General features: G+C 40.7%; 1 protein-coding gene across 4 annotated transcripts in view; it reads right to left on the bottom strand.

Moving 5' to 3' along the window:
• Nucleotides 1-572: 572 nt before the first annotated feature.
• Nucleotides 573-24,344, bottom strand: part of LOC133578202 (nitric oxide synthase 1-like) — a 199,766-nt gene continuing 175,994 nt past the window's right edge. For 3 of the 4 annotated variants that reach the window (XM_061932433.1, XM_061932425.1, XM_061932451.1), the window contains 7 exons: nucleotides 23,253-23,463; nucleotides 13,309-13,396; nucleotides 13,117-13,238; nucleotides 6,555-6,703; nucleotides 5,052-5,246; nucleotides 4,853-4,971; nucleotides 573-1,253 (listed from right to left, as the gene is read on the bottom strand). In XM_061932433.1, the coding sequence (XP_061788417.1) occupies nucleotides 1,238-1,253; nucleotides 4,853-4,971; nucleotides 5,052-5,246; nucleotides 6,555-6,703; nucleotides 13,117-13,238; nucleotides 13,309-13,396; nucleotides 23,253-23,463 (900 nt within the window). In that variant the 3' untranslated portion in view covers nucleotides 573-1,237. Of the gene's footprint in view, nucleotides 1,254-4,848; nucleotides 4,972-5,051; nucleotides 5,247-6,554; nucleotides 6,704-13,116; nucleotides 13,239-13,308; nucleotides 13,397-23,252; nucleotides 23,464-24,344 lie in introns of those variants that run through there. The other variant, XM_061932442.1, reaches the window with a different exon arrangement.

Genomic DNA, 24,344 nt, shown 5'->3' on the forward strand with positions numbered 1-24,344 from the left:
CATGTATATATAAACATATATACATACATATATATCGAAACCTACAGTACAGGCCAAAAGTTTGGACACACCTTCTCATTTCAATGCGTTTTCTTTATTTTCATGACTATTTACATTGTAGATTGTCCCTGAAGGCATCACAACTATAGAATGAACACATGAATGAAAAACGAAATAACTGAAAACATGTTTTATATTCTAGTTTCTTCAAAATAGCCACCCCTCGACTCTGATTACTTTTTCGCACACTCCTGGCATTCCCTCAATGAGCTTCAAGAGGTAGTCGCCTGAAATGATTTTCACTTCACAGGTGTGTTCGAAGCTCATCGAGAGAATGCCAAGAGTGTGCAAAGAAGTAATCGGAGTAAAGGGTGGCTATTTTGAAGAAACTAGAATATAAAACATGTTTTCAGTTATTTCACCTTTTTATTTTGTTAAGTACATAACTCCACATGTGTTCATTCATAGTTTTGATGTGACAATCTACAATGTAAATAGTCATGGAAATAAAGAAAACACATTGAATGAGAAGGTGTGTCCTAACTTTTGGCCTGTACTGTACATATATATACATATATATATATATATATATATATATATATATATATATATATATATATATATATATATATATATATATATATATACACATACATATATATATATACTAGTAGGCCTATATATGACAAAAACGTGGCTAAGTGTGATTGTGTGAGCAGAGAACAAAACGATGACGCGATGGATGATCGATCGTCACTTGCACGATTCCAACTCTCGGACATCCCATAATGCTTCGGCGCGGCACAGCGACGGGGCTTTTTTTTTTTTTTTTACTTTTTTTTTTTTCTTGCCGTGGTCGCTAAACGTCACACATGCACTCTGTAAACGTGACAAAGAAAGCCTTGGGGGTGCAGCAAGGTAACACGCAGATTTTGGATTATATTCTCACGTCATGCATTCACAATGAGGCAAGTCATTACACTTAGGAGGAACCAATTAGCATCTTGGTCGCTAACGAGCCTCAGCAGAACAGAAACTTGGTATAAAAAAGAAACACATTAATATATATATATAAATATATATACATATATATATATACATACATACATATATATATGTATATATATTTTTAAGTTTTTTTTGCAGTAGAAAAATTGGCACAGTATTGTCGAACCAGTGCTGCTGCATCCTGGGGCCTGCCTGCCGCCACCGTTGTCGTGGTCTTCACATGGTAGGTCTACGAGCAGAAAACCCTGAGGATGAACACAGACAGAGAGATGTAACACATGTTAGGCCTGTCAGGTTCAAACATTTATTAAACAAGACAAGAAGCAAAGAATTAAACGGAGACAGAATTCAATTTGGCTCAATTTGAGGAGAGACGCCTGGACAGTGTACCCTTGCACAGTGTCTCCGCACGCTCTACCAAAAGATTGCACGCCCCCTTTTATTTGGACCTTCCCTGACCACATGGCAACAGCTGCTTCCAAAGGGACGGGGGTCGTAAACAGCCATCGCCATTGATTACAAAACAGTTCAAAAGAAATGGTCGGTTCAAAAAAGAGGCCGCAAAAAAGTTTAAAAAAGGCCCTGCTTCCTCTCTGCTTTGTAGTTCTTGGGTCACGGCAATATCTTTCTGTTGATTACAATACATGAAAGAAACAGAACACCTTCATGTTGCTTCCCATCCTACACAGTGGAGTTTTACAAGCCTTCTTCTTGGGTAGGTTCAAAGACATCTTTTGTTCTTCTCGCCGGGATGTAAGGAATTGGGTTTCACTATGTAAAAGCGCTTTGAGTCACTAGAGAAAAGCGCTATATAAATATAATTCACTTCATTGCAAATTTGCCCTTAAATAAAATAGTGAACCTACAAGACAATTTGTCTTTTAGTAGAAAGTAAACCACTGTTTTTCAACCTTTTTTGAGCCAAGGCACATTTTTTGTGTTGAAAAAATTTGGAGGCACACCACCAGCAGAAATCACTAAAAAACAAAACTCAGTTAACAGTAAAAAGTTGTCGCAATTGTTGGATATGACTTTAAAGCATAACCAAGCATGCATCAATATAGCTCTTGTCTCAAAGTAGGTGTACTGTCACCACCTGTCACATCACGCTGACTTATTTGGAGTTTATTGCTGTTTTCTTGTGTGTAGTGTTTTAGTTCTTGTCTTGCGCTCCTATTTTGGTGGCTTTTTCCCTTTTTTTTGGTATTTTCCTGTAGCAGTTTCATGTCTTCCTTTGAGCGATATTTCCCGCATCTACTTTGTTTTAGCTATCGAGAATATTTCAGTTGTTTTTATCCTTCTTAGTGGGGACATTGTTGATTGTCATGTCATGTTCGGATGTACATTGTCTTCGCTCCACAGTAAGTCTTTGCTGTCGTCCAGCATTCTGTTTTTGTTTACTTTGTAAGCCAGTTAGTTTTAGTTTCGTTCTGCATAGCCTTCCCTAAGCTTCAATGCCTTTTCTTGGGGCACTCCCCTTTTGTTTATTTTTGGTTTAAGCATTAGACACCTTTTTACCTGCACCCTGCCTCCCGCTGTTTCCGACATCTACACAGCAATTTGCTATCGGCTGCCACCTACTGATATGGAAGAGTATAACGTGGTAAGTCTGTCGAGCTCCAGACAGTACAGAAACTCAACAACAACATTCTATTATTTTGTCAACATTATTAAGGACAAGCGGTAGAAAATTAATGATTAATCTACTTGTTCATTCATTGTTAATATCTGCTTACTGTCTCTTTTAACATGTTCTATCTACACTTCTGTTCAAATGTAATAATCACTTATTCTTCTGTTGTTTGATACTTTACATTAGTTTTGGATGATACCACACATTTGGGTATCAATCTGATACCACGTAGTTACAGGATCATACATTGGTCATATTCAAAGTCCTCATGTATACAGGGACGTATTTCCTGAGTTTATAAACATAATATAAATGAAAAAAAAATGAAAGAAGATGTTGTGATGCCAAAAAATATCGATGTAATCTTAGTAGTATCGACACCCAGGGGGTGGAAGAAGGGGATGGGTCAAATGCATAAGGTAATTTCATCTCACTTAGTGTGTTTGACTATCAGTGGTACTTTAACTTTACTGTATTTTAATGTTGGTCATTATGGTGGTAAGTGTTTTCTGAGGTGGTCAAGTTCGAGAACCACTGATGTCGACCACATGGAAGTTCATTTCATGTAGATTAGAATATACAGGTAAAAGCCAGTAAATTAGAATATTTTGAAAAACTTGATTTATTTCAGTAATTGCATTCAAAAGGTGTAACTTGTACATTATATTTATTCATTGCACACAGACTGATGCATTCAAATGTTTATTTCATTTAATTTTGATGATTTGAAGTGGCAACAAATGAAAATCCAAAATTCCGTGTGTCACAAAATTAGAATATTACTTAAGGCTAATACAAAAAAGGGATTTTTAGAAATGTTGGCCAACTGAAAAGTATGAAAATGAAAAATATGAGCATGTACAATACTCAATACTTGGTTGGAGCTCCTTTTGCCTCAATTACTGCGTTAATGCGGCGTGGCATGGAGTCGATGAGTTTCTGGCACTGCTCAGGTGTTATGAGAGCCCAGGTTGCTCTGATAGTGGCCTTCAACTCTTCTGCGTTTTTGGGTCTGGCATTCTGCATCTTCCTTTTCACAATACCCCACAGATTTTCTACGGGGCTAAGGTCAGGGGAGTTGGCGGGCCAATTTAGAACAGAAATACCATGGTCCGTAAACCAGGCACGGGTAGATTTTGCGCTGTGTGCAGGCGCCAAGTCCTGTTGGAACTTGAAATCTCCATCTCCATAGAGCAGGTCAGCAGCAGGAAGCATGAAGTGCTCTAAAACTTGCTGGTAGACGGCTGCGTTGACCCTGGATCTCAGGAAACAGAGTGGACCGACACCAGCAGATGACATGGCACCCCAAACCATCACCCAACCATGCAAATTTTGCATTTCCTTTGGAAATCGAGGTCCCAGAGTCCGGAGGAAGACAGGAGAGGCACAGGATCCACGTTGCCTGAAGTCTAGTGTAAAGTTTCCACCATCAGTGATGGTTTGGGGTGCCATGTCATCTGCTGGTGGTCCACTCTGTTTCCTGAGATCCAGGGTCAACGCAGCCGTCTACCAGCAAGTTTTAGAGCACTTCATGCTTCCTGCTGCTGACCTGCTCTATGGGGATGGAGATTTCAAGTTCCAACAGGACTTGGCGCCTGCACACAGCGCAAAATCTACCCGTGCCTGGTTTACGGACCATGGTATTTCTGTTCTAAATTGGCCCGCCAACTCCCCTGACCTTAGCCCCATAGAAAATCTGTGGGGTATTGTGAAAAGGAAGATGCAGAATGCCAGACCCAAAAACGCAGAAGAGTTGAAGGCCACTATCAGAGCAACCTGGGCTCTCATAACACCTGAGCAGTGCCAGAAACTCATCGACTCCATGCCACGCCGCATTAACGCAGTAATTGAGGCAAAAGGAGCTCCAACCAAGTATTGAGTATTGTACATGCTCATATTTTTCATTTTCATACTTTTCAGTTGGCCAACATTTCTAAAAATCCCTTTTTTGTATTAGCCTTAAGTAATATTCTAATTTTGTGACACACGGAATTTTGGATTTTCATTTGTTGCCACTTCAAATCATCAACATTAAATGAAATAAACATTTGAATGCATCAGTCTGTGTGCAATGAATAAATATAATGTACAAGTTACACCTTTTGAATGCAATTACTGAAATAAATCAAGTTTTTCAAAATATTCTAATTTACTGGCTTTTACCTGTATAATGCTTCTCTCGGACCACTGGCGTGTTTGCTCTCCACTTACTCGTCTGAATCTTTCTTGCTCTCCTCGATGTAGGCGATGGACTCGGACCGCAGTCTGTTGGTGACCTCGTAAGTGCGCAGGGTGACCCCGAAGATGTCCTCGTGGTAGCGGTTCTCGTCCTGCGGAGAAAGAGGTTGGGAGTTACTCGTTTTTTTTTTGGACACGGCGGACGGGGAGAGAGGTTTGGTCTGTCTCGCACCCGCAGCTTGCTGATGTAGAAGCCGGCGTCCTCCAGGCTCATGTTGCCCTGCTGCTTGATGATTTGCTGCACCGTCTTCAGGACGTCGCCGGCCATGGTGACGTCTCCGCACACGTAGATGTGTCCTCCCTCCTCCCGCAGGCACTGGTGCACTCTCTCTGACAGCTGCTCGCGTAGAACATCCTGCACGTATTTCTGAGCAGCGACCATTCGACGTTAGAAGAAGAAGAAGAATGAGGTCACAGTAGAACATACTTGCCAACCCTCCCGGATTTTCCGGGAGACTCCCGAAATTCAGCGCCTCTCCCGAAAACCTCCCGGGACAAATTTTCTCCCGAAAATCTCCCGAAATTCAGGCGGAGCCCCCTCCAGCTCCATGCGGACCTGAGTGACGTGTTGACAGCCTGTTCTCACGTCCGCTTTCCCACAATATAAACAGCTAATGATCGAGGGCGAGTTCTTGGTTTCTTATGTGGGTTTATTGTTAGGCAGTTTCATTAACGTCCTCCCAGCGCGGTAACAACACACAACAACATCAGTCAAGTTTTCGTCTACCGTAAAGCAGTTCGTCTGCCGTAAACAGCAATGTTGTGACACTTTTAAACAGGACAATACTGCCATCTACTGTACATGCATATGTGACCCACCCATAATGTGTCACATTTTTGTGTTGATTTATTTATTTTATTTTGTGGTTTGAATTCGTTTTTGGAGCTGTCATTACACATTTATCAGTATTCACATTGGTCAGTAGGGGGCAGTAGGGCGTTTCTTCCCAATTGAATGCTATCACCTGCAGACCGGAAGTGTCTTGTCATTCTGATGAGCGCGACCAGTCTGTGAACAATTGAAACGTCCTGTGTGCTTTTTCCTCCTGTATAACAGGCTAGTTTTGGTGAATCAACTCACTGAATAATATCCATGTGATCTTTATAAGTTTAAGTACACATTCTGATGGTGGAGCCTAACTCTAAAGAGTTGTAGTTTGTATTTGTGAATGACTCCAGTGCACAGCTGCAGTAATCAATACAAAAAGGCGACGTGAGTACGCAATGTTTATATAGGAACTTCTGATCCTAATTCAGACTCCCAAATTAGAGCTCCCGTTTTCTTATTGATTTTATAATGTATATTTGTATAATGTGTGTGTTCTGAAATAGTGAAAGAGAATAGAACAAGGATGGACAATTCAACCCTTAACTCAACAATGAGTAGATGAGTGTTATGTGTGTGTATATGTGTAAATAAATAAACACTGAAATTCAAGTATTTATTTTATTTATTTATATATAAATATATATATGTAATAAAAAAAAAAAATATATATATATATATAGCTAGAATTCACTGAAAGTCAAGTATTTCTTATATATATCTTAACCACGCCCCCCGCCCCACCCCCGACCACGCCCCCACCCCCCCACCTCCCGAAATCAGAGGTCTCAAGGTTGGCAAGTATGTAGTAGAAACACAAACATCTAAAAAGGAGGAGGTTTTTGCTACCTTTGGTTTGCCAGGTTCTCTGGAATAGGCTGTGTAGAGCTCCTTAAACACCTCCTTGTTCTTCGCCTGGATGGTCTCCTCCTTGTAGATGTGGTCCATCTCCGACTGCCGGCAGCCAAACACCAGGATCATGGGCCAAGACTCGATCCCTGGAGAAAACAGGTACGCCATTAAGTCGCGCCATGTCAACACCAGAGGGAAGAGGACAAAATGTCTAAAGTCTGACACGGTAGAAACTAAACTTTCAGGCTGTCGATCTCACCATTCACTCTTCCCTCACTCGTGAACAAGACTTCGAGGTACTTGAACTCCTCCACTTGGGGCAAGATCTCCTCCCCAACCCGGAGATGGCACTCCACCCGGGCGAGAACCATTCAGTAATGCGGACGCTGTATCGATCCGTTGCGGTGAAGAAGGAGCTGAGCCGGAAGGCAAAGCTCTCAATTTACCGGTCGATCTACGTTCCCATCCTCACCTATGGTCATGAGCTTTGGGTTATGACCGAAAGGACAAGATCACGGGTACAAGCGGCCCAAATGAGTTTCCTCCGCCGGGTGGCGGGTCTCTCCCTTAGAGATAGGGTGAGAAGCTCTGTCATCCGGGGGGAACTCAAAGTAAAGCCGCTGCTCCTCCACATGGAGGAGCCTCCCTAGGGAGGTGTTGAGGGCACATCCGACCGGTAGGAGGCCACGGGGAAGACCCAGGACACGCTGGGAAGACTATGTCTCCCGGCTGGCTCCGGGAACGCCTCGGGATCCCCCGGGAGGAGCTGGACGAAGTGGCTGGGGAGAGGAAAGTCTGGGCTTCCCTGCTTAGGCTGCTGCCCCCGCGACCCGACTTCGGATAAGCGAAAGAAGATGGATGGATGGAGTGTACAGCTTATAGAGCATTTCCGAAAAATTCCCGGTTTTCCCGAAATTCCAGGAATTCTGTGTGGAGGAGGGGCGTGGCCTGCGGGCCTGCCGCGGAACTGGGTGTGCAAGGACCGGCCTCGAAGACAGCGACAGGTGAGGAGATGGCCCAGGTGGGCCTTGTTATCTAATCACCTGTTGCCTTTATTAGCAGCAGCCGGAACGAGACACGGGGTTGGAGTTGGAATGGGAGGCAGAGAGAGAGAGCGACACAGACAAAGAAAATACATTTTGCTGGAAAGCAAACGGCTCCCAACATTGATGAAAATAAAATCCGGGCTCTCGTGGCAGTGTGTGGTGGTCCGAGGAACCCACTGGAGGGCTACATCTACATTCCGTAATACCAATTCTCAATTCAACGTGTTACTACTTAAACATTTCTCGACCGATTTGAGAAATTCTAACACCAACCGTTTCAACTCATTCAGACCATCCAAGCTTTTTTCATTTTCAAAAAAATTCCCACTTTACCCGAAATTCCCAATTTTGGGGGGAAATTCAATGGGACATTCTTCAAAGTTCCACAATTTTCATCAGATTCAAACTTTTCCAACTTCAAAATATTCAGCCTGTGTGGGAATGGTGTGCTCTCCTTCAACAATTAGTCATTTTGAAGTTCAACTTCAGCATCGGAGCACTCCCACGCAATTCCTTCAGGAACTGCTTCATCCAGTTTTCCAATGTACTGTTAGTTTTGAGGGCAGCACGGTGGAACAGAGGTTAGTGTATGTGTGTTAGAATAATTGTATCTAAGTTATCACAAAAACTTGTTGAAATGAGTTCCCAGCGAGAAGACCAAAAGTTGTCTTTGAACCTACCAAGAAGAAGGCTTGTAAAAGTCCACTGTGTAGGGGGGGAAGCAACATGAAGGTGTTTATGTTTCTTTCATGTATTGTAATCAACAGAAATATATTGTTTTAACCCAAGGACTACAAAGCGGAGAGAAGGCAGGATCTGCCCAATTTCCAGACGACCTCTTTTTGAACCTCCTTTTTCAACTGTTTTACGAACCTCTTTTTGAACTCTTTTACGACCTTTTCTGTGAACTGTTTTACGACCTTTTCTTTTGAACTGTCGTAACCAAAGGCGATGGCTGTTTACGACCTGGTCCCTTAGAGGCAGCTGTTGTCATGTGGTCAGAGAAAGTCCAAATAAAGGAGGAGGCGTACAATCTTTTGGCAGAGCGTAATGACACTGTACAAGGGTACAGATGTCCAAGCGTCTCTCCTCAAATTGAGCCCAATTGAATTCTGTCTCTGTTTAATTCTTTGCTTCTTGTCTTGTTTAATAGATGTCATCAGTGTTTGACCTGACAATGTGCCTCACAATACGAAGGTCCTGAGTAGGGATGTCCCGATCCAGGTTTTTGCACTTCCGATCCGATACCGATATTGTTTTTGCATTTCCGATCCGATACCGATACTGACCGATACCGATACTGACCGATACTGGCCTATCCGAGCATGTATTAAAGTTTAAAGTTATTTAGCCTACTTAGTTGTCAGAATCATGTTGAAAAGGGTTTTAGTACTCTTGATAACAACTAGCCAGCTGAATTAGGGGAGTTTGAATAATACACAATGGTTGGTAACAAGAAACTGACCTGTTTATTCAAGGATAAACACAAAATAGACAAAATTATACATGACAAACAGAAATGGCATCATTGAACTAGGGCTGGGCGATATGGCCTTTTTTTAATATTGCGATATTTTAAGGCCATATTGCGATACACAATATATATCTCGATATTTTGCCTTAGCCTTGAATGAACACTTGATGCATATAATCACAGCAGTATGATGATTCTATGTGTTTTGATTGATTGATTGAGACTTTTATTAGTAGGTTGCACAGTGAAGTACATATTCCGTACAATTGACCACTAAATGGTAACACCCCAATACGTTTTTCAACTTGTTTAAGTCGGGGTCCACTTAAATTGATTCATGATACAGATATATACTATCAGATATATACTATCATCATAATACAGTCATCACACAAGATAATCACATGGAATTATTTACATTATTTATAATCCAGGGTGTGGATGGGGGCGCCGGATGTAAGTGTCAAAAAGACAGCCAAAAGAGTTTGATATGAGAATAAATCTAAAGTTAAAATATAGGGTAGAAATGCACCCATTTGCAGGAAATGTAGTCTTGATTTTCAACATTTTCTTTCAAGGCTTGCATGTCTACATTAAAACATTCTTCTTCATACTGCATTAATATATGCTACTTTTAAACTTTCATGCAGAGAAGGAAATCACAACTAAAAAAATCACTAATTTTTTCATACGGTGTTGATGTGGAAATGTTTGCCTCGGCATTTTGATGGTGTGGACGTGTGGCAGCGAATGGAGATAAGCGTCTCGACAGACGTCACAATATTTGAACAATGATGACGAAAACTGTTTTCTCTGTCGTGTCCGTGTGTCGAAAATTGTTATGCGCTTATTTTTTTATTTGATTTTGTGCGTGGCATAGATTTGCTATGCACAGAGGACGCTTAAACAGTGCGCAATTGCACAAGCGAGCACCTTAGAGGGAGCGTTGCTCGCACGGCTGCGCTAGCATCACAGCTAACGTTAGCCATGCTGCTACCTCTCTGCTCGGGGAGGACGTATACGTATGTGACGTATGTCGTGACAGTATGTGACGTGTGTAAGAAGGTGCACTTGCTGTCTGTGAGAGGGAGACACAGAAAAGAGTGAGAAGAGCCTTTCGTGTAATGCCAGCAGCTAAAAGCAACTGCGTGAGAATCCACAGACCTGTGGATGTGTTGAAGGTGTGCTGTAAAATGCAGAACGGAAATTACGGAGCAGCAGAAAAGTGGAATGTATTCTTTAAATCGGTGCGTTGGAAAACACGGACTGGAGTTTTTTTAAAAACTTTATCTGGATCGGCATTTTCCCATGCCTTGCCGATACGCAATTTTTGGCAAATATCGGCAGCCGATCCGATCCAAATATCGGATAGGGACATCCCTAGTCCTGAGTGCTCGGGATCTTTCTGTGTGGAGTTTGCATGTTCTCCCCGTGACTGTGTGGGTTCCCTCCGGGTACTCCGGCTTCCTCCCACCTCCAAAGACATGCACCTGGGGATAGGTTGATTGGCAACACTAAATTGGCCCTAGTGTGTGAATGTGAGTGTGAATGTTGTCTGTCTATCTGTTTTGGCCCTGCGATGAGGTGGCGACTTGTCCAGGGTGTACCCCGCCTACTGCACAAATGCAGCTGAGATAAGCTCCAGCACCCACCCCGCAACCCCAAAAAAGGACAAGCGGTAGAAAATGGATGAATGGATGGATGTTAGTTTTGAGCTTAAAGGGGAACATTATCACCAGACCTATGTAAGCGTCAATATATACCTTGATGTTGCAGAAAAAAGACCATATATTTTTTTAACCGATTTCCGAACTCTAAATGGGTGAATTTTGGCGAATTAAACGCCTTTCTAGTACTCGCTCTCGGAGCGATGACGTCACATCGGGAAGCAATCCGCCATTTTCTCAAACACCGAGTCAAATCAGCTCTGTTATTTTCCGTTTTTTTCGACTGTTTTCCGTACGTTGGAGACATCATGCCTCGTCGGTGTGTTGTCGGAGGGTGTAACAACACGAACAGGGACGGATTCAAGTTGCACCCGTGGCCCAAAGATGCGAAAGTGGCAAGAAATTGGACGAAATTTGTTCCGCACACTTTACCGACGAAAGCTATGCTACGACAGAGATGGCAAGAATGTGTGGATATCCTGCGACACTCAAAGCAGATGCATTTCCAACCATAAAGTCAAAGAAATCTGCCGCCAGACCCCCATTGAATCTGCCGGAGTGTGTGAGCAATTCAGGGACAAAGGACCTCGGTAGCACGGCAAGCAATGGCGGCAGTTTGTTCCCGCAGACGAGCGAGCTAAACCCCCTGGATGTCTTGGCTCACACCGTTCTTTATGCCACCGAAGATGATCAAGAGAAGAATATCGACCCTAGCTTCCCTGGCCTGCTGACATGAGGGTATGTCTACAGAATATATTAATTGATGAAAATTGGGCTGTCTGCACTCTCAAAGTGCATGTTGTTGCCAAATGTATTTCATATGCTGTAAACCTAGTTCATAGTTGTTAGTTTCCTTTAATGCCAAACAAACACATACCAATCGTTGGTTAGAAGGCGATCGCCGAATTCGTCCTCGCTTTCTCCCGTGTCGCTGGCTGTCGTGTCGTTTTCGTCGGTTTCGCTTGCATACGGTACAAACCGATATGGCTCAATAGCTTCAGTTTCTTCTTCAGTTTCGTTTTCGCTACCTGCCTCCACACTACAACCATCCGTTTCAATACATTCGTAATCTGTTGAATCGCTTAAGCCGCTGAAATCTGAGTCTGAATCCGAGCTAATGTCGCTATAGCTTGCTGTTCTATGCGCCATGTTTGTTTGTGTTGGCTTCACTATGTGACGTCACAGGAAAATGGACGCTGGATTTTAACGATGGTTAAAATCAGGCACTTTGAAGCTTTTTTTAGGGGTATTGTGTGATGGGTAAAATTTTGAAAAAAACGTTGAAAAATAAAATAAGCCACTGGGAACTGATTTTTAATGGTTTTAACCAGGGCCGGCCCGTGGCATAGGCCGTATAGGCAAATGCTAAGGGCGCCGTCCATCAGGGGGCGCCACGCCAGTGCCACAAATGTTGGAGAAAAAAAAAAAAAAAGTTGGTACTATTATTTCTAAATACAAAAAATAATCCCACGTTAATTAAAATTCAAAGTAAAGCCTATATAATAGAAATATTATTTGTTACAACATTACGCCCCCCCCCCCCCTTCCCGTATCATGACTCTTTTTGGACGTCACCACATCACACAAGATGTCAAAACGGCCAAAACTGTCAAAAAAGAGAAAAGAAGAGGAGGAGAAACGAGAAAAAGACAAGAGGTAGCAGGTAGGTAACGTTAGCCTACATGAAATTATTTGTCTGTTACAGAATGTGATAGTAACCTGGCTTTTTAGCATTAAGCTAATGTTACATGATTCGGCAATTGCTAATCAATAAATAGCTAGTTCTGTTTTAACGTCGGGTTAATATTGTGGAGGGGGCTAAATTGTTATGGAAAATAATAATGTAACGTTAGGTAATTACAGTACTCCCACCTTACATTCCTCAGGGACATTTGTATTAGATCTTTTAAGCAGGTGTTTTTTGTTTACATTGTTATTGCCTTCTGGTTAGCTAATGTTTGCCCTGCAGGTAATAGTCACTTTTCCACCCCTTTATATATTAGGTATAGTTGTAAGCCTAGTTGTTAAAGTGCACATCATTAATGTAAATTAAGCAATATGTATGTAAAAAATATTGTATTTCATATATTCATTTTTTATTTTTTGCATTCATTTATTTATTCATATTTTTTTTATCTTGTTAACTATTCTGATTGTTAATTTGCTTTCTTTAAGTAAAAAAAAAGGTCAAAGACAAAGCTATTCGGTTTCTTGTGAGTATATACACTTCACTGCCGATGTGGGGGGGCGCCACCTAAAATCTTGCCTAGGGCGCCAGATTGGTTAGGGCCGGGCCTGGTTTTAACCCTTCTGAAATTGTGATATTGTTCCCCTTTAAAGTAAAAACCTGTTCATAAAGTGTGAACTCTAACCTTTGTGTTCGAGATCAAACAGCCTCTGCTGCCAGAAGCTCCTGAAGGGGGCGATGCCTGTCCCCGGGCCCACCAGGATGCAAGGAGCTTGGTGGTCTTTGGGCAGCTGGAAGTTTGGCGCCCTTTAAGAGGAAAAAGGGCACATGAGTGAAAACCTTCACAAGTCAGTCGCGAACGTTACGCGGTATTTACCCTCGGACAAAACACGGCACCACGTCGCCCTTCTCGATCCTGTTGAGCCAGGAGGAGCACACTCCGTGGTGAATGGGTCCCTCTCCATCTGAAAGGCGTGATTAGCAAGCAAGCACTTTAGCGTCTTCTCTGCTCTCCGCCTCCCACTCGCTCCGAGTGCGGCGACAAAGTGGGGGGAGGACGAGTGGCCCCTGCTCTCATCTTCCCGGGGCTGAGACCCTCGCCCTCTGCCCCAACCCTCTCAGGGGAAATAACCGTAATTCCTACATGACCAGCGTGTTGCGCACGAGTGCACGGCACGCGTGCGAGCGTCCGGGCGGGTGTGTGACATCTGCTCGTGCTTGCCGGCCACTTGACGAGCAGAGAGAGCGCGTGCTAATTGCAAAGGTTGGAAGAGGAGAGCGCCATCACCATCATTGTAATCATCATCCAACTGAGACGTCCGTGCACTGTGTTTAACACTGACATGGAAACCTGAAGAGCTAAAACATACAGTCGCCATCAAAAGTTGACATACACGTGTAAAGAACATACCGTATTTTTCGGGCTATAAGTCGCAGTTTTTTTTCATAGTTTAGGGGTGCGACCAGAGGTGGGTAGAGTAGCCAGAAATTGTACTCAAGTAAGAGTACTGTTACTTTAGAGATTTATTACTCAAGTAAAAGTAAGGAGTAGTCACCCAAATATTTACTTGAGTAAAAGTAAAAAGTATGTTGTGAAAAAACTACTCAAGTACTGACTAACTGATGAGTAACATACACACACACATCATATATATATATATATATATATATATATATATATACACATACATTGATATATACAGTATATCATTTATATTTATTTATTTTGCCGTTTTTGTTTACATGTTAAAGGTGTTTTAATGAATATACATGCATGTTTAACACATATAGATTCCTTTCTTTCATGTTGACAAGAATATAAGTTGGTGTATTACCTGATTCTGATGACTTGCATTGATTGTAATCAGACAGTAGTGATGATAACGTCCACGTTTTCAAATGCAGGAGAAAAAAAGTTCCTTCTTTCTGTCTAATACCGCATGAAAGTGGTTGGTTTTTGGTATCTTATTTGTCCAGCTTCCATTTTCGTTTTCACACACTTTACAAGAAATACATTGGCGGCAAATTCCGTAGCTTGCTAGCTTGTTTGCGCTGGCTTTCGGAGACTCTTATTTTGAAAGCGCAGGCGCGATGGAGCGGCACTTTTATTGTGAAGACAGGAACTGTGCAGTCAGTCTTTAGGCTTGTGACGGGATGTACGTTTGAAATAAAAAAGTGTCTTTTTTCCTTCACACTTTTGATTGATTGATTGAAACTTGTATTAGTAGATTGCACAGTACAGTACATATTCCGTACAATTGACCACTAAATGGTAACACCCCAATAAGTTTTTCAACTTGTTTAAGTCAGGTCATGTGACCCCTGGCTCTGTTTGATTGGTCCAACGTCACCAGTGACTGCATCTGATTGGTGGAACGGAGTCAAACGTCACTAGTGACTGCATTTTATTGGTGGAACGGAGTGAAACGTCACCAGTAACGCAGGCACTATGAAGGTCTGTCTGACAGACCAAAACAAACAAAGCGTGCATTAACAGATCGATAAAAATTAGTAGCGAGTAGCGAGCTGAATGTAGATAAAAGTAGCGGAGTAAAAGTAGCGTTTCTTCTCTATAAATATACTCAAGTAAAAGTAAAAGTAAGCTGCATTAAAACTACTCTTAGAAGTACAATTTATCCCAAAAGTTACTCAAGTAGATGTAACGGAGTAAATGTAGCGCGTTACTACCCACCTCTGGGTGCGACTTATACTCAGGAGCGACTTATGTGTGAAATTATTAACACATTAGCATAAAATATGAAATAATATTATTTATCTCATTCACGTAAGAGACTAGACCAGGGGTGCTCATTACGTCGATCGCGAGCTACCGGTCGATCTCGGAGGGTGTGTCAGTCGATCACAAAAAAATAGTCCTAAAAATGAGCGATCATAAATCTTCACTATGACGTCACTTTCGTCACTTGATTGACATTCGCGGCACCCGAGGGTCTTCTGAGATGACGCTGGCTGCTGCCAGCTCATTAAAATTACCGACTGGAAGGCGAGAAACACTTTATTTCAACAGACTCTGGCGCCGTACCTGTCGTCAAAACTCCAAAGACCGACTGCACAGTGGCACAGTTGCACTAACAAAATAAGAGTCTCAGAAAGCTGGCGTGCACAAGCTAGCAAGCTACGGAGTTTGCCGACAATGTATTTCTTGTAAAGTGTATACAAAGGAGTACGGAAGCTGGACAAATAAGATGCCAAAAACCAACCACTTTCATGTGGTATTGGACAGAAAGGAGGACTTTTTTTCTCCTCCATTCGAAAATGCGGACGTTAACAGCACCACTGTCTGATTCCTATCAATGCAAGTCATCAGAATCAGGTAATACACCAACTTATATTCTTGTCTTCATGAAAGAAAGGAATCTATATGTGTTAAACATGCATGTATTATCTTTAAACACCTTTAACTTATTAACAATATTAACTATATGTGTTAAACATGCATGTATTATCTTTATACACCTTTAACTTATTAACAATATTAACTATATGTGTTAAACATGCTTGTATTATCTTTAAACACCTTTAACTTATTAACAATATTAACTATATGTGTTAAACATGCTTGTATTATCTTTAAACACCTTTAAGTTGTTAACAATATTAACTATATGTATTAAACATGCTTGTATTATCTTTAAACACCTTTAACTTGTTAACAATATTAACTATGTGTTAAACATGCTTGTATTATCTTTAAACACCTTTAACTTGTGAACAATATTAACTATGTGTTAAACATGCTTGTATTATCTTTAAACACCTTTAAGTTGTTAACAATATTAACTATATGTATTAAACATTCTTGTATTATCTTTAAACACCTTTAACTTGTTAACAATATTAACTATATGTGTTAAACATGCTTGTATTATCTTTAAACACCTTTAACTTATTAACAATATTAACTATATGTGTTAAACATGCTTGTATTATCTTTAAACACCTTTAACTTGTTAACAATATTAACTATATGTGTTAAACATGCTTGTATTATCTTTAAACACCGTTAACTTGTTAACAATATTAACTATATGTGTTAAACATGCTTGTATTATCTTTAAACACCTTTAAGTTGTTAACAATATTAACTATATGTGTTAAACATGCTTGTATTATCTTTAAACACCTTTAACTTGTTAACGATATTAACTATATGTGTTAAACATGCTTGTATTATCTTTAAACACCTTTAACTTGTTAACAATATTAACTATATGTGTTAAACATGCTTGTATTATCTTTAAACACCTTTAAGTTGTTAACAATATTAACTATATATATTAAACATTCTTGTATTATCATTAAACACCTTTAATTTATTAACAATATTAACTATATGTGTTAAACATGCTTGCATTATCATTAAGCACCTTTAACTTGTTAACAATATTAACTATATGTATTAAACATGCTTGTATTATCATTAAACACCTTTAATTTTTTAACAATATTAACTATATGTGTTAAACATGCTTGTATTATCTTTAAACACCTTTAACTTGTTAACAATATTAACTATATGTGTTAAACATGCTTGTATTATCTTTAAACACCTTTAACTTGTTAACAATATTAACTATATGTGTTAAACATGCTTGTATTATCTTTAAACACCTTTAAGTTGTTAACAATATTAACTATATGTGTTAAACATGCTTGTATTATCTTTAAACACCTTTAAGTTGTTAACAATATTAACTATATGTGTTAAACATGCTTGTATTATCTTTAAACACCTTTAAGTTGTTAACAATATTAACTATATGTATTAAACATTCTTGTATTATCATTAAACACCTTTAATTTATTAACAATATTAACTATATGTGTTAAACATGCTTGCATTATCATTAAACACCTTTAACTTGTTAACATTATTAACTATATGTATTAAACATGCTTGTATTATCATTAAACACCTTTAATGTATTAACAATATTAACTATATGTGTTAAACATGCTTGCATTATCATTAAACACCTTTAACTTGTTAACAAAAACATATATTTCATAAATAAGTAAATATAAATTATAAATATGAATGAGGTAGATCCCCATGACTTGATCAATTGAAAAGTAGCTCACCTGCAGAAAAAGTGTGAGCACCCCTGGACTAGACGTATAAGATTTCATGGGATTTAGCGATTAGGAGTGACAGATTGTTTGGTAAACGTATAGCATGTTCTATATGTTATAGTTATTTGAATGACTCTTACCATAATATGTTACGTTAAAGGGGAACATTATCACCAGACCGATGTAGGCGTCAATATATACCTTGATGTTGCAGAAAAAAGACCATATCTTTTTTTTACCGATTTCCGAACTCTAAATGGGTGAATTTTGGCGAATTAAACGCCTTTCTAATATTCGCTCTCGGAGTGACGTCACATCGGGAAGCAATCCGCCATTTTCTCAAACACCGAGTCAAATCAGCGCTGTTATTTTCCGTTTTTTCGACTGTTTTCCGTACCTTGGAGACATCATGCCTCGTCGGTGTGTTGTCGGAGGGTGTGACAACACGAACAGGGACGGATTCAAGTTGCACCAGTGGCCCAAAGATGCGAAAGTGGCAAGAAATTGGACGAAATTTGTTCAAAATACGAGGGTGTGGGGAAAGCCGACGAAAATGGTCAGTCGTTTGTTGCATGCTGAAAACTTTCAGTCGTTACGCCATTGCTCTGTTTATGAGCGCCACAGAAATATCAAATCAAGTTGCTAAGATGGACCAATGCCCATTTTGAGGATTTCAATACGTGTATTATCAGACTTGGAGTTGGAAAAAAGACATTTTGAGAGATGTCAAATCTGGGCTCAAATGCTGCAGGATGTCTGTGTGAAGGAAGGTAAAGATGTAGCACATTCAGCCATTCAGGGTTTCTGACTTATCGCCTAGTTTTTTTTCTTTTCTTTCTTCTCACAGCCAACAGAGGCTTTTCACAGACGGTGAGTCACTTCTTGACTTTCCGGCCTCGAAACAGGACGACAGCAATAAAATGACTTCTTAGCTGCACACTATTGATCGATTCTCATCTTTTCTTCCCGGCGTTGCTGGGACTCCTTTTGTCTCTTTGCTGGACTTCTTTATCCTTCACTTATGATGGCAGGGGCGTCACTAGCTTTTAAGGACGGGGGGGGGGGGCTTAGCCCCCAGAAGATGCACAGGATGCAAGCGAACGTTACGCGCAAGCACAAAACTTCACAAACGGCAAACAAAGACTTAGAAATGATTTATTGTTATTATTATCATTTAAAAAAAATGAAATGCTCCCCGGGACGATGGCTTTTAACCATATATTTTCTTTTTCTTTTTATGTATTTATTCATTTTACATTTTATATTAAATGTCTTGGTTTTTCCTCCCTCTGAAAATCCTATGAAATGTTTAACAAGCCATCCTATAATAATACAACAGCTATTAATGTAACAATACAATAAAACAAATATATTTAATGATGTTTTTTTCATTATTTTAACAATAGGCTAATGTATATTACTTTACATAGATTCTACCAGAAACACAAAACTTAAAAACTAAATTATTTACAATTGCACACACAAGGTTTTGTGCAGCTTCACTCATTGTAAAGGAAGATGAATGTGCTTCGTACACCTGCAGGACCGCAAGCAAGGTCGCAGAGAAAATGCGGACTGGAATTTGAGTGATGTGGGCATTTTCTATATGAACAAGTGGAATGGATTGGATACCGACGCACTAAAGGGGCTCTCTACCTTACGCTACGAAGTGAGGGGACACTGAGTGAATAATAACAGGTTATATGATTATTTATTTAAACTCATATTCGGGCCACTTTATAATGAATATGTCGCATGTATTTGTAAAAAAACAAAACAAAAAAAACCCACCAAATTATTTAGGGGGGCTTAAGAATATTTTAGGGGGGCTTGAGCCCCCCTAAAATAGGCCTAACAACGCCAATGGTTGATGGTATGGCAAGACATGATGTACACAACAAAAGCACTGACTATTTCAGCAAGCATTTTTATGACAGTACAACGGAAGGTTGCACTGTCATATTTATTATTGAAGTCATAAAGTGCATTATTTTTTTTTAACATGCCTCATGACAGCAGCTTGGAATTTGGGACATGCTCTCCCTGAGAGAGGGCGGGGTTGAGGTGGGCGGGGTTGGGGGGGGGCGAGGGGGTGTATATTGTAGCGTCCCGGAAGAGTTAGTGCTGCAAGGGGTTCTGGGTATTTGTTCTGTTATGTTTATGTTGTGTTACGGTGCGGATGTTCTCCCGAAATGTGTTTGTCATTCTTGTTTGGTGTGGGTTCACAGTGTGGCGCATATTTGTAACAGTGTTAAAGTTGTTTATACGGCCACCCTCAGTGTGAGCTGTATGGCTGTTGACCAAGTATGCCTTGCATTCACTTCTGTGTGTGAAAAGCCGTAGATATTATGTGATTGCACCGGCACGCAAAGGCAGCAATATTGTTGTCTGGGTGGAAATCGAGAGAAATTGGGGAGAATGGTTGCCCCGGAAAATTTTCGGGAGGGGCACTGAAATTCGGGAGTCTCTCGGGAAAATGGGGAGGGTTGGCAAGTATGACTGCTCTGTACTTCTCCCTACGTCCGTGTACCACTCCGTACAGAGGCGTTTTAAAAAGTCATAAATTGTACTTTTTGAAACCGATACCGATAATTTCCGATATTACATTTTAAAGCATTTATCGGCCGATAATATCGGCAGTCCGGTATTATCGACCATCTCTAGGAAAAACGGTTCTATAGGTTTTTTTTTACTGTAAAATTCTGGCAACTGAGCTCCCAATTTTTTATTTTTTTTTACTGTAAAATCTATTGTTATGTCTACAGTGTACAATTTGATGAATAACTTGCTTTGATATAACTCAAGCAGATATTTATTTTGTTTTTTAACTTTAAAAAGTTTGAAATTAATGATGGTATTATACTTGTTGCATTATTGGATAATACAGTTTAAATTATACTCAATAGCAGGCAATACAGGTATTTCTGTCTGTCACAATGAAAAGATGACATTTAGTAAATGATAAAATGTTTTATTGATTCAGGGCTTTCGCGGGCCGCAATAAATTATGTGGCGGGCTAAATCTGAGTTTGACACTTGTGTTTTATACATATTGGTTAGGCCAATAGTTCTTAACCTTGTTGGAGGTACTAAACCACACAAGTTTCATATGCGCATTCACCGAACCCTTCCTTAGTGAATTTTTTATTTTTTTTTCTTAATTTAATCTTAATTTATAAATATTAATCATGAAATGTTATTATATTAAAGAAATACTAATAAAGATATATTTTACAAACAGAAAGTTACAGGAATGTACACATGATCCCATGTTTACATCTCATTGTGCAACATGTGAATGTTTTAGTGGGAACTAAATGCGATATCGGAAAGGGGTAAAAAATTATTTCCAAAGCAGGATCCTCACCCAGACATACAATACTAGTACACAGCTCATGAAAAACAATATGTTATATTAGATAAATTAATACAACATTTAACTTGTTATTTAGTCAGGTTTGGGACACGTGTGCACATCCAAGTTAAAGTACCAATGATTGTCAAACACACACTAGGTGTGGTGCAATTTGTCCTCTGCATTTGACCCATCACCCTTGTTCACCCCCTGGGAAGTGAGGGGAGCAGTGGGCAGCAGCGGTGCCGCGCCAGGGAATAATTTTTGGTGATTTAACCCCCAATTCCAACCCTTGATGCTTGAGTGCCAAGCAGGGAGGTAATGGGTCCCATTTTTATAGTCTTTGGTATGACTCGGCCGGGGTTTGAACTCACAACCTACCCATCTCAGGGCGGACACTCTAACCACTAGGCCACCGAGTAGGTCCACGCATATGGAAAATTAGAAGGAACATTGTTTGGGGGTATCCATAATACGCCGATAGGGAGAAGTTCTTATTTACACGATGAGTCGGGTGTGTCCTGACCTCCGCCGAACCCCTGAGGCCGACTCACCGAACCCCTAGGGTTCGAGCGAACCCAGGTTAAGAACCACTGGGTTAGGCGTTTAAATTACTATTCTGTTTAACTTAAATGTCACAAAATTCAATACAAATAAAAAGGCATTGACATTTCTATTTTCCTAGGCACCTATATAGTTTCAAACATATCGATTTGGTAAGAGCGTCAGTTAAAAAAAATGTTAAAAGAATATTCAAGACACTGATACTTTTTGCATTGAAGTTCATTGGCAGCGATCCCAGGCATGTGGTTTCACTAATCATATTCAATTAATTAACCTACTGACGTTTTTTTGGTGACATGTTTACGGTGACGTGCAGTCACTTTTCCATTTAACTTCACCAGTTTTAGATTATTTTTATTCAAAATCGCTGAATTTTCACATTTGCCGTTCAAATACTGAGAAGAGACGGTGCGGTGAACAGCAGCCAGTTGAGGCACGTCACTCAGTGCCTCAACATGGATTCCGGACTCGGCTAACTGCTGGTCTGCTGTGCAGTGAGACCGTATTGCTATATGAACTATATTATACATTTCCATAGTTTAGTTAGCTGAGGTATATAATGTACAGTGTATTTTGTCAACAACTGTATGTGTGTAACGTATTTCTTGTGCTGAGCGATCATAAAACGGCTGCAAAAGACGCACTGGCTGAGGCTCCAGTAATCCCGCCTCCTGCACCCCCGCCGTAGAATTGTTATATCAACTAAAGCCCACACTTAAACTTTCCACGTGCAAGATTGAATCTATTTAAAAAAGTTATTTCATAAGAAGCCAAAAAGTGCAAAAACAATAATGTTCGTGTTGGAGGAGTTGTGAATGACTGCAGGGCCACAACATTAGGTACACCTGCAGACTGCAGGTGTATCTAATTCACAACTCCTCCAACACAAACATTATTGTTTTTGCACTTTTTGGCTTCTTATTAAATAACTTTTGTAACCTATTTTCATGGGCTTTCCTCTTTGTGATGTTAAGTTCCTGTTATGTGCTGTTATACAGTATATGCCTTGAGCTCTTATTTTGAAGGCGCTATGAGCGGAAGTGATGACACGGAGTGGAGCGGAGGTTTTTGAAAGAAGGTAAATAAAGTGGTCCTCGTGTAAACTGGAGCCTCCGTGTTTGTTATTTTGTAGTTTCATACAGTACAGGCGACATTTATAAACCCTTGGTTACACTTTTTTAAATAGATTCAATCTTGCACGTGGAAAGATTAAGTGAGGGCTTTAGTTGCGGCGCATGGACTTCATTTATAAGTAAAGGTAAGACCATAATAACGTTTTTTTTTTTATTAAATGCTTTTTTGTGTGCTACAGTTTGTATGTGTAAAGTTAAAGTTAAGTTAAAGTACCAATGATTGTCACACACACACACTAGGTGTAATGACATTTGTCCTCTGCATTTGACCCATCCCCTTGATCACCCCCTGGGAGGTGAGGGGAGCAGTGGGCACCAGCGGCGCCGCGCCCGGGAATAATTTTTGGTGATTTAACCCCCAATTCCAACCCTTGATGCTGAGTGCCAAGCAGGGAAGAATGCTGGTATGAGCTTTTAAACATAACCCGTTAACTGCTGCCAATCAAATGGTGAATAAGATACTCTTTAGGGTTCATATGTTTGCAAATCTGACTGTGATGAAGTCAGTGCCTCACCAGCCATCAACCTCACCGCACGTCACTGAATGTTTATGCACACCATTTTCTGCTTAATTCCCTTTCAACATAACATTTAGAAAACGTGGTGATGTAGATAGTAAAGCTATCATTTTAAAATTGTCGCAGTGGAGTGATCATTAATAGACAAGACACTGACCTTTGGCTCGGTAGGAGACCACGGCCACGGTGAGGTGAATCTCCCCTGGGTGCACGTCCGGCGAGGAGCTGATGGAGTAGTAGCGAGGCTGCAGCAGAGGCAGCTGGGTGAGCAGCAAGGTGGAGGGCAGCTGGATGGACGGGAACTCTTCCAGTACCTCCACCAGCGTGGGAGTGTTGAACCACTTCCACTCCTCGTACTCCTGAAGGCCCTGGAGGACGGAAAACAATGCACCGTTAAACGGTCCTCTATCGAAACAACATAGAGTCATATCTGCACCTTACAGTATGTTTATGAGAAAGATCTATTAGCTCCCTCACTTGTTTGCTACAATACAAAAAAAACAAAGCAGGCTTCACTACACATCTTAAAATGACATTAGGAGCACTGACAACTATCTGTCAGTGGGCTACAGAGGTGGGAAGTGTTGAGTTTTGTTTTCCTTCAGCAAATAGGCTAACCGAGCAACATGTTACTGTGCTAATTGTCACGGCCTGGGCGCATTCCAATGCGCCCTCATCCTTGCGCTCTGCTTATCGCACCTCGGGACACGCCCACGGCCGCGCACATCCGCGCCCTGCAGCAGCCGCCAGCTGCAATCATTCACCGGCAATCAGCGCACCTGCCTGTAATGATCGAGCTGCCTTCTTAAGCCTGCACAAGCTGCCATGCCGCGCCGGAATATAACCTTCTGTTGGCGTACCGTAAGCTCGTCTCCAGCTTCCTAGTTGCCTTCTGTCCTGATCACTGTGTTTTTCCCTGCGTTGATTGTCGTGTCCTCCCTCACCCCGCAGTTCCCTGTGTGCATCCCCGAGTCAAGCTGTGCGTCTTGTGCTCCTGGATCTTCCCTGCCTCCCTCGTGCTTCCTGGTTACAACGCGTTAGTGTAATGCCGTTACTTTCGGTGGTAACTAGTAGTCTAACACGTTATTTTTTATATTCACTAACTCAGTTACTGTTACTACATGATGCGTTACCGCGTTATTTTTTATGTAGTATCAGCTAGAAACTGAGAAGATCTGAGTGTGTTTTATTGGTGAGCTGCAGTGTCGTCCTTCTGAATGTTCTTGTGTCACAAGCCGGAGGCGCGCTG

Source organism: Nerophis lumbriciformis, linkage group LG03, assembly GCF_033978685.3.
Source record: "Nerophis lumbriciformis linkage group LG03, RoL_Nlum_v2.1, whole genome shotgun sequence".
NCBI lineage: Eukaryota > Metazoa > Chordata > Actinopteri > Syngnathiformes > Syngnathidae > Nerophis > Nerophis lumbriciformis.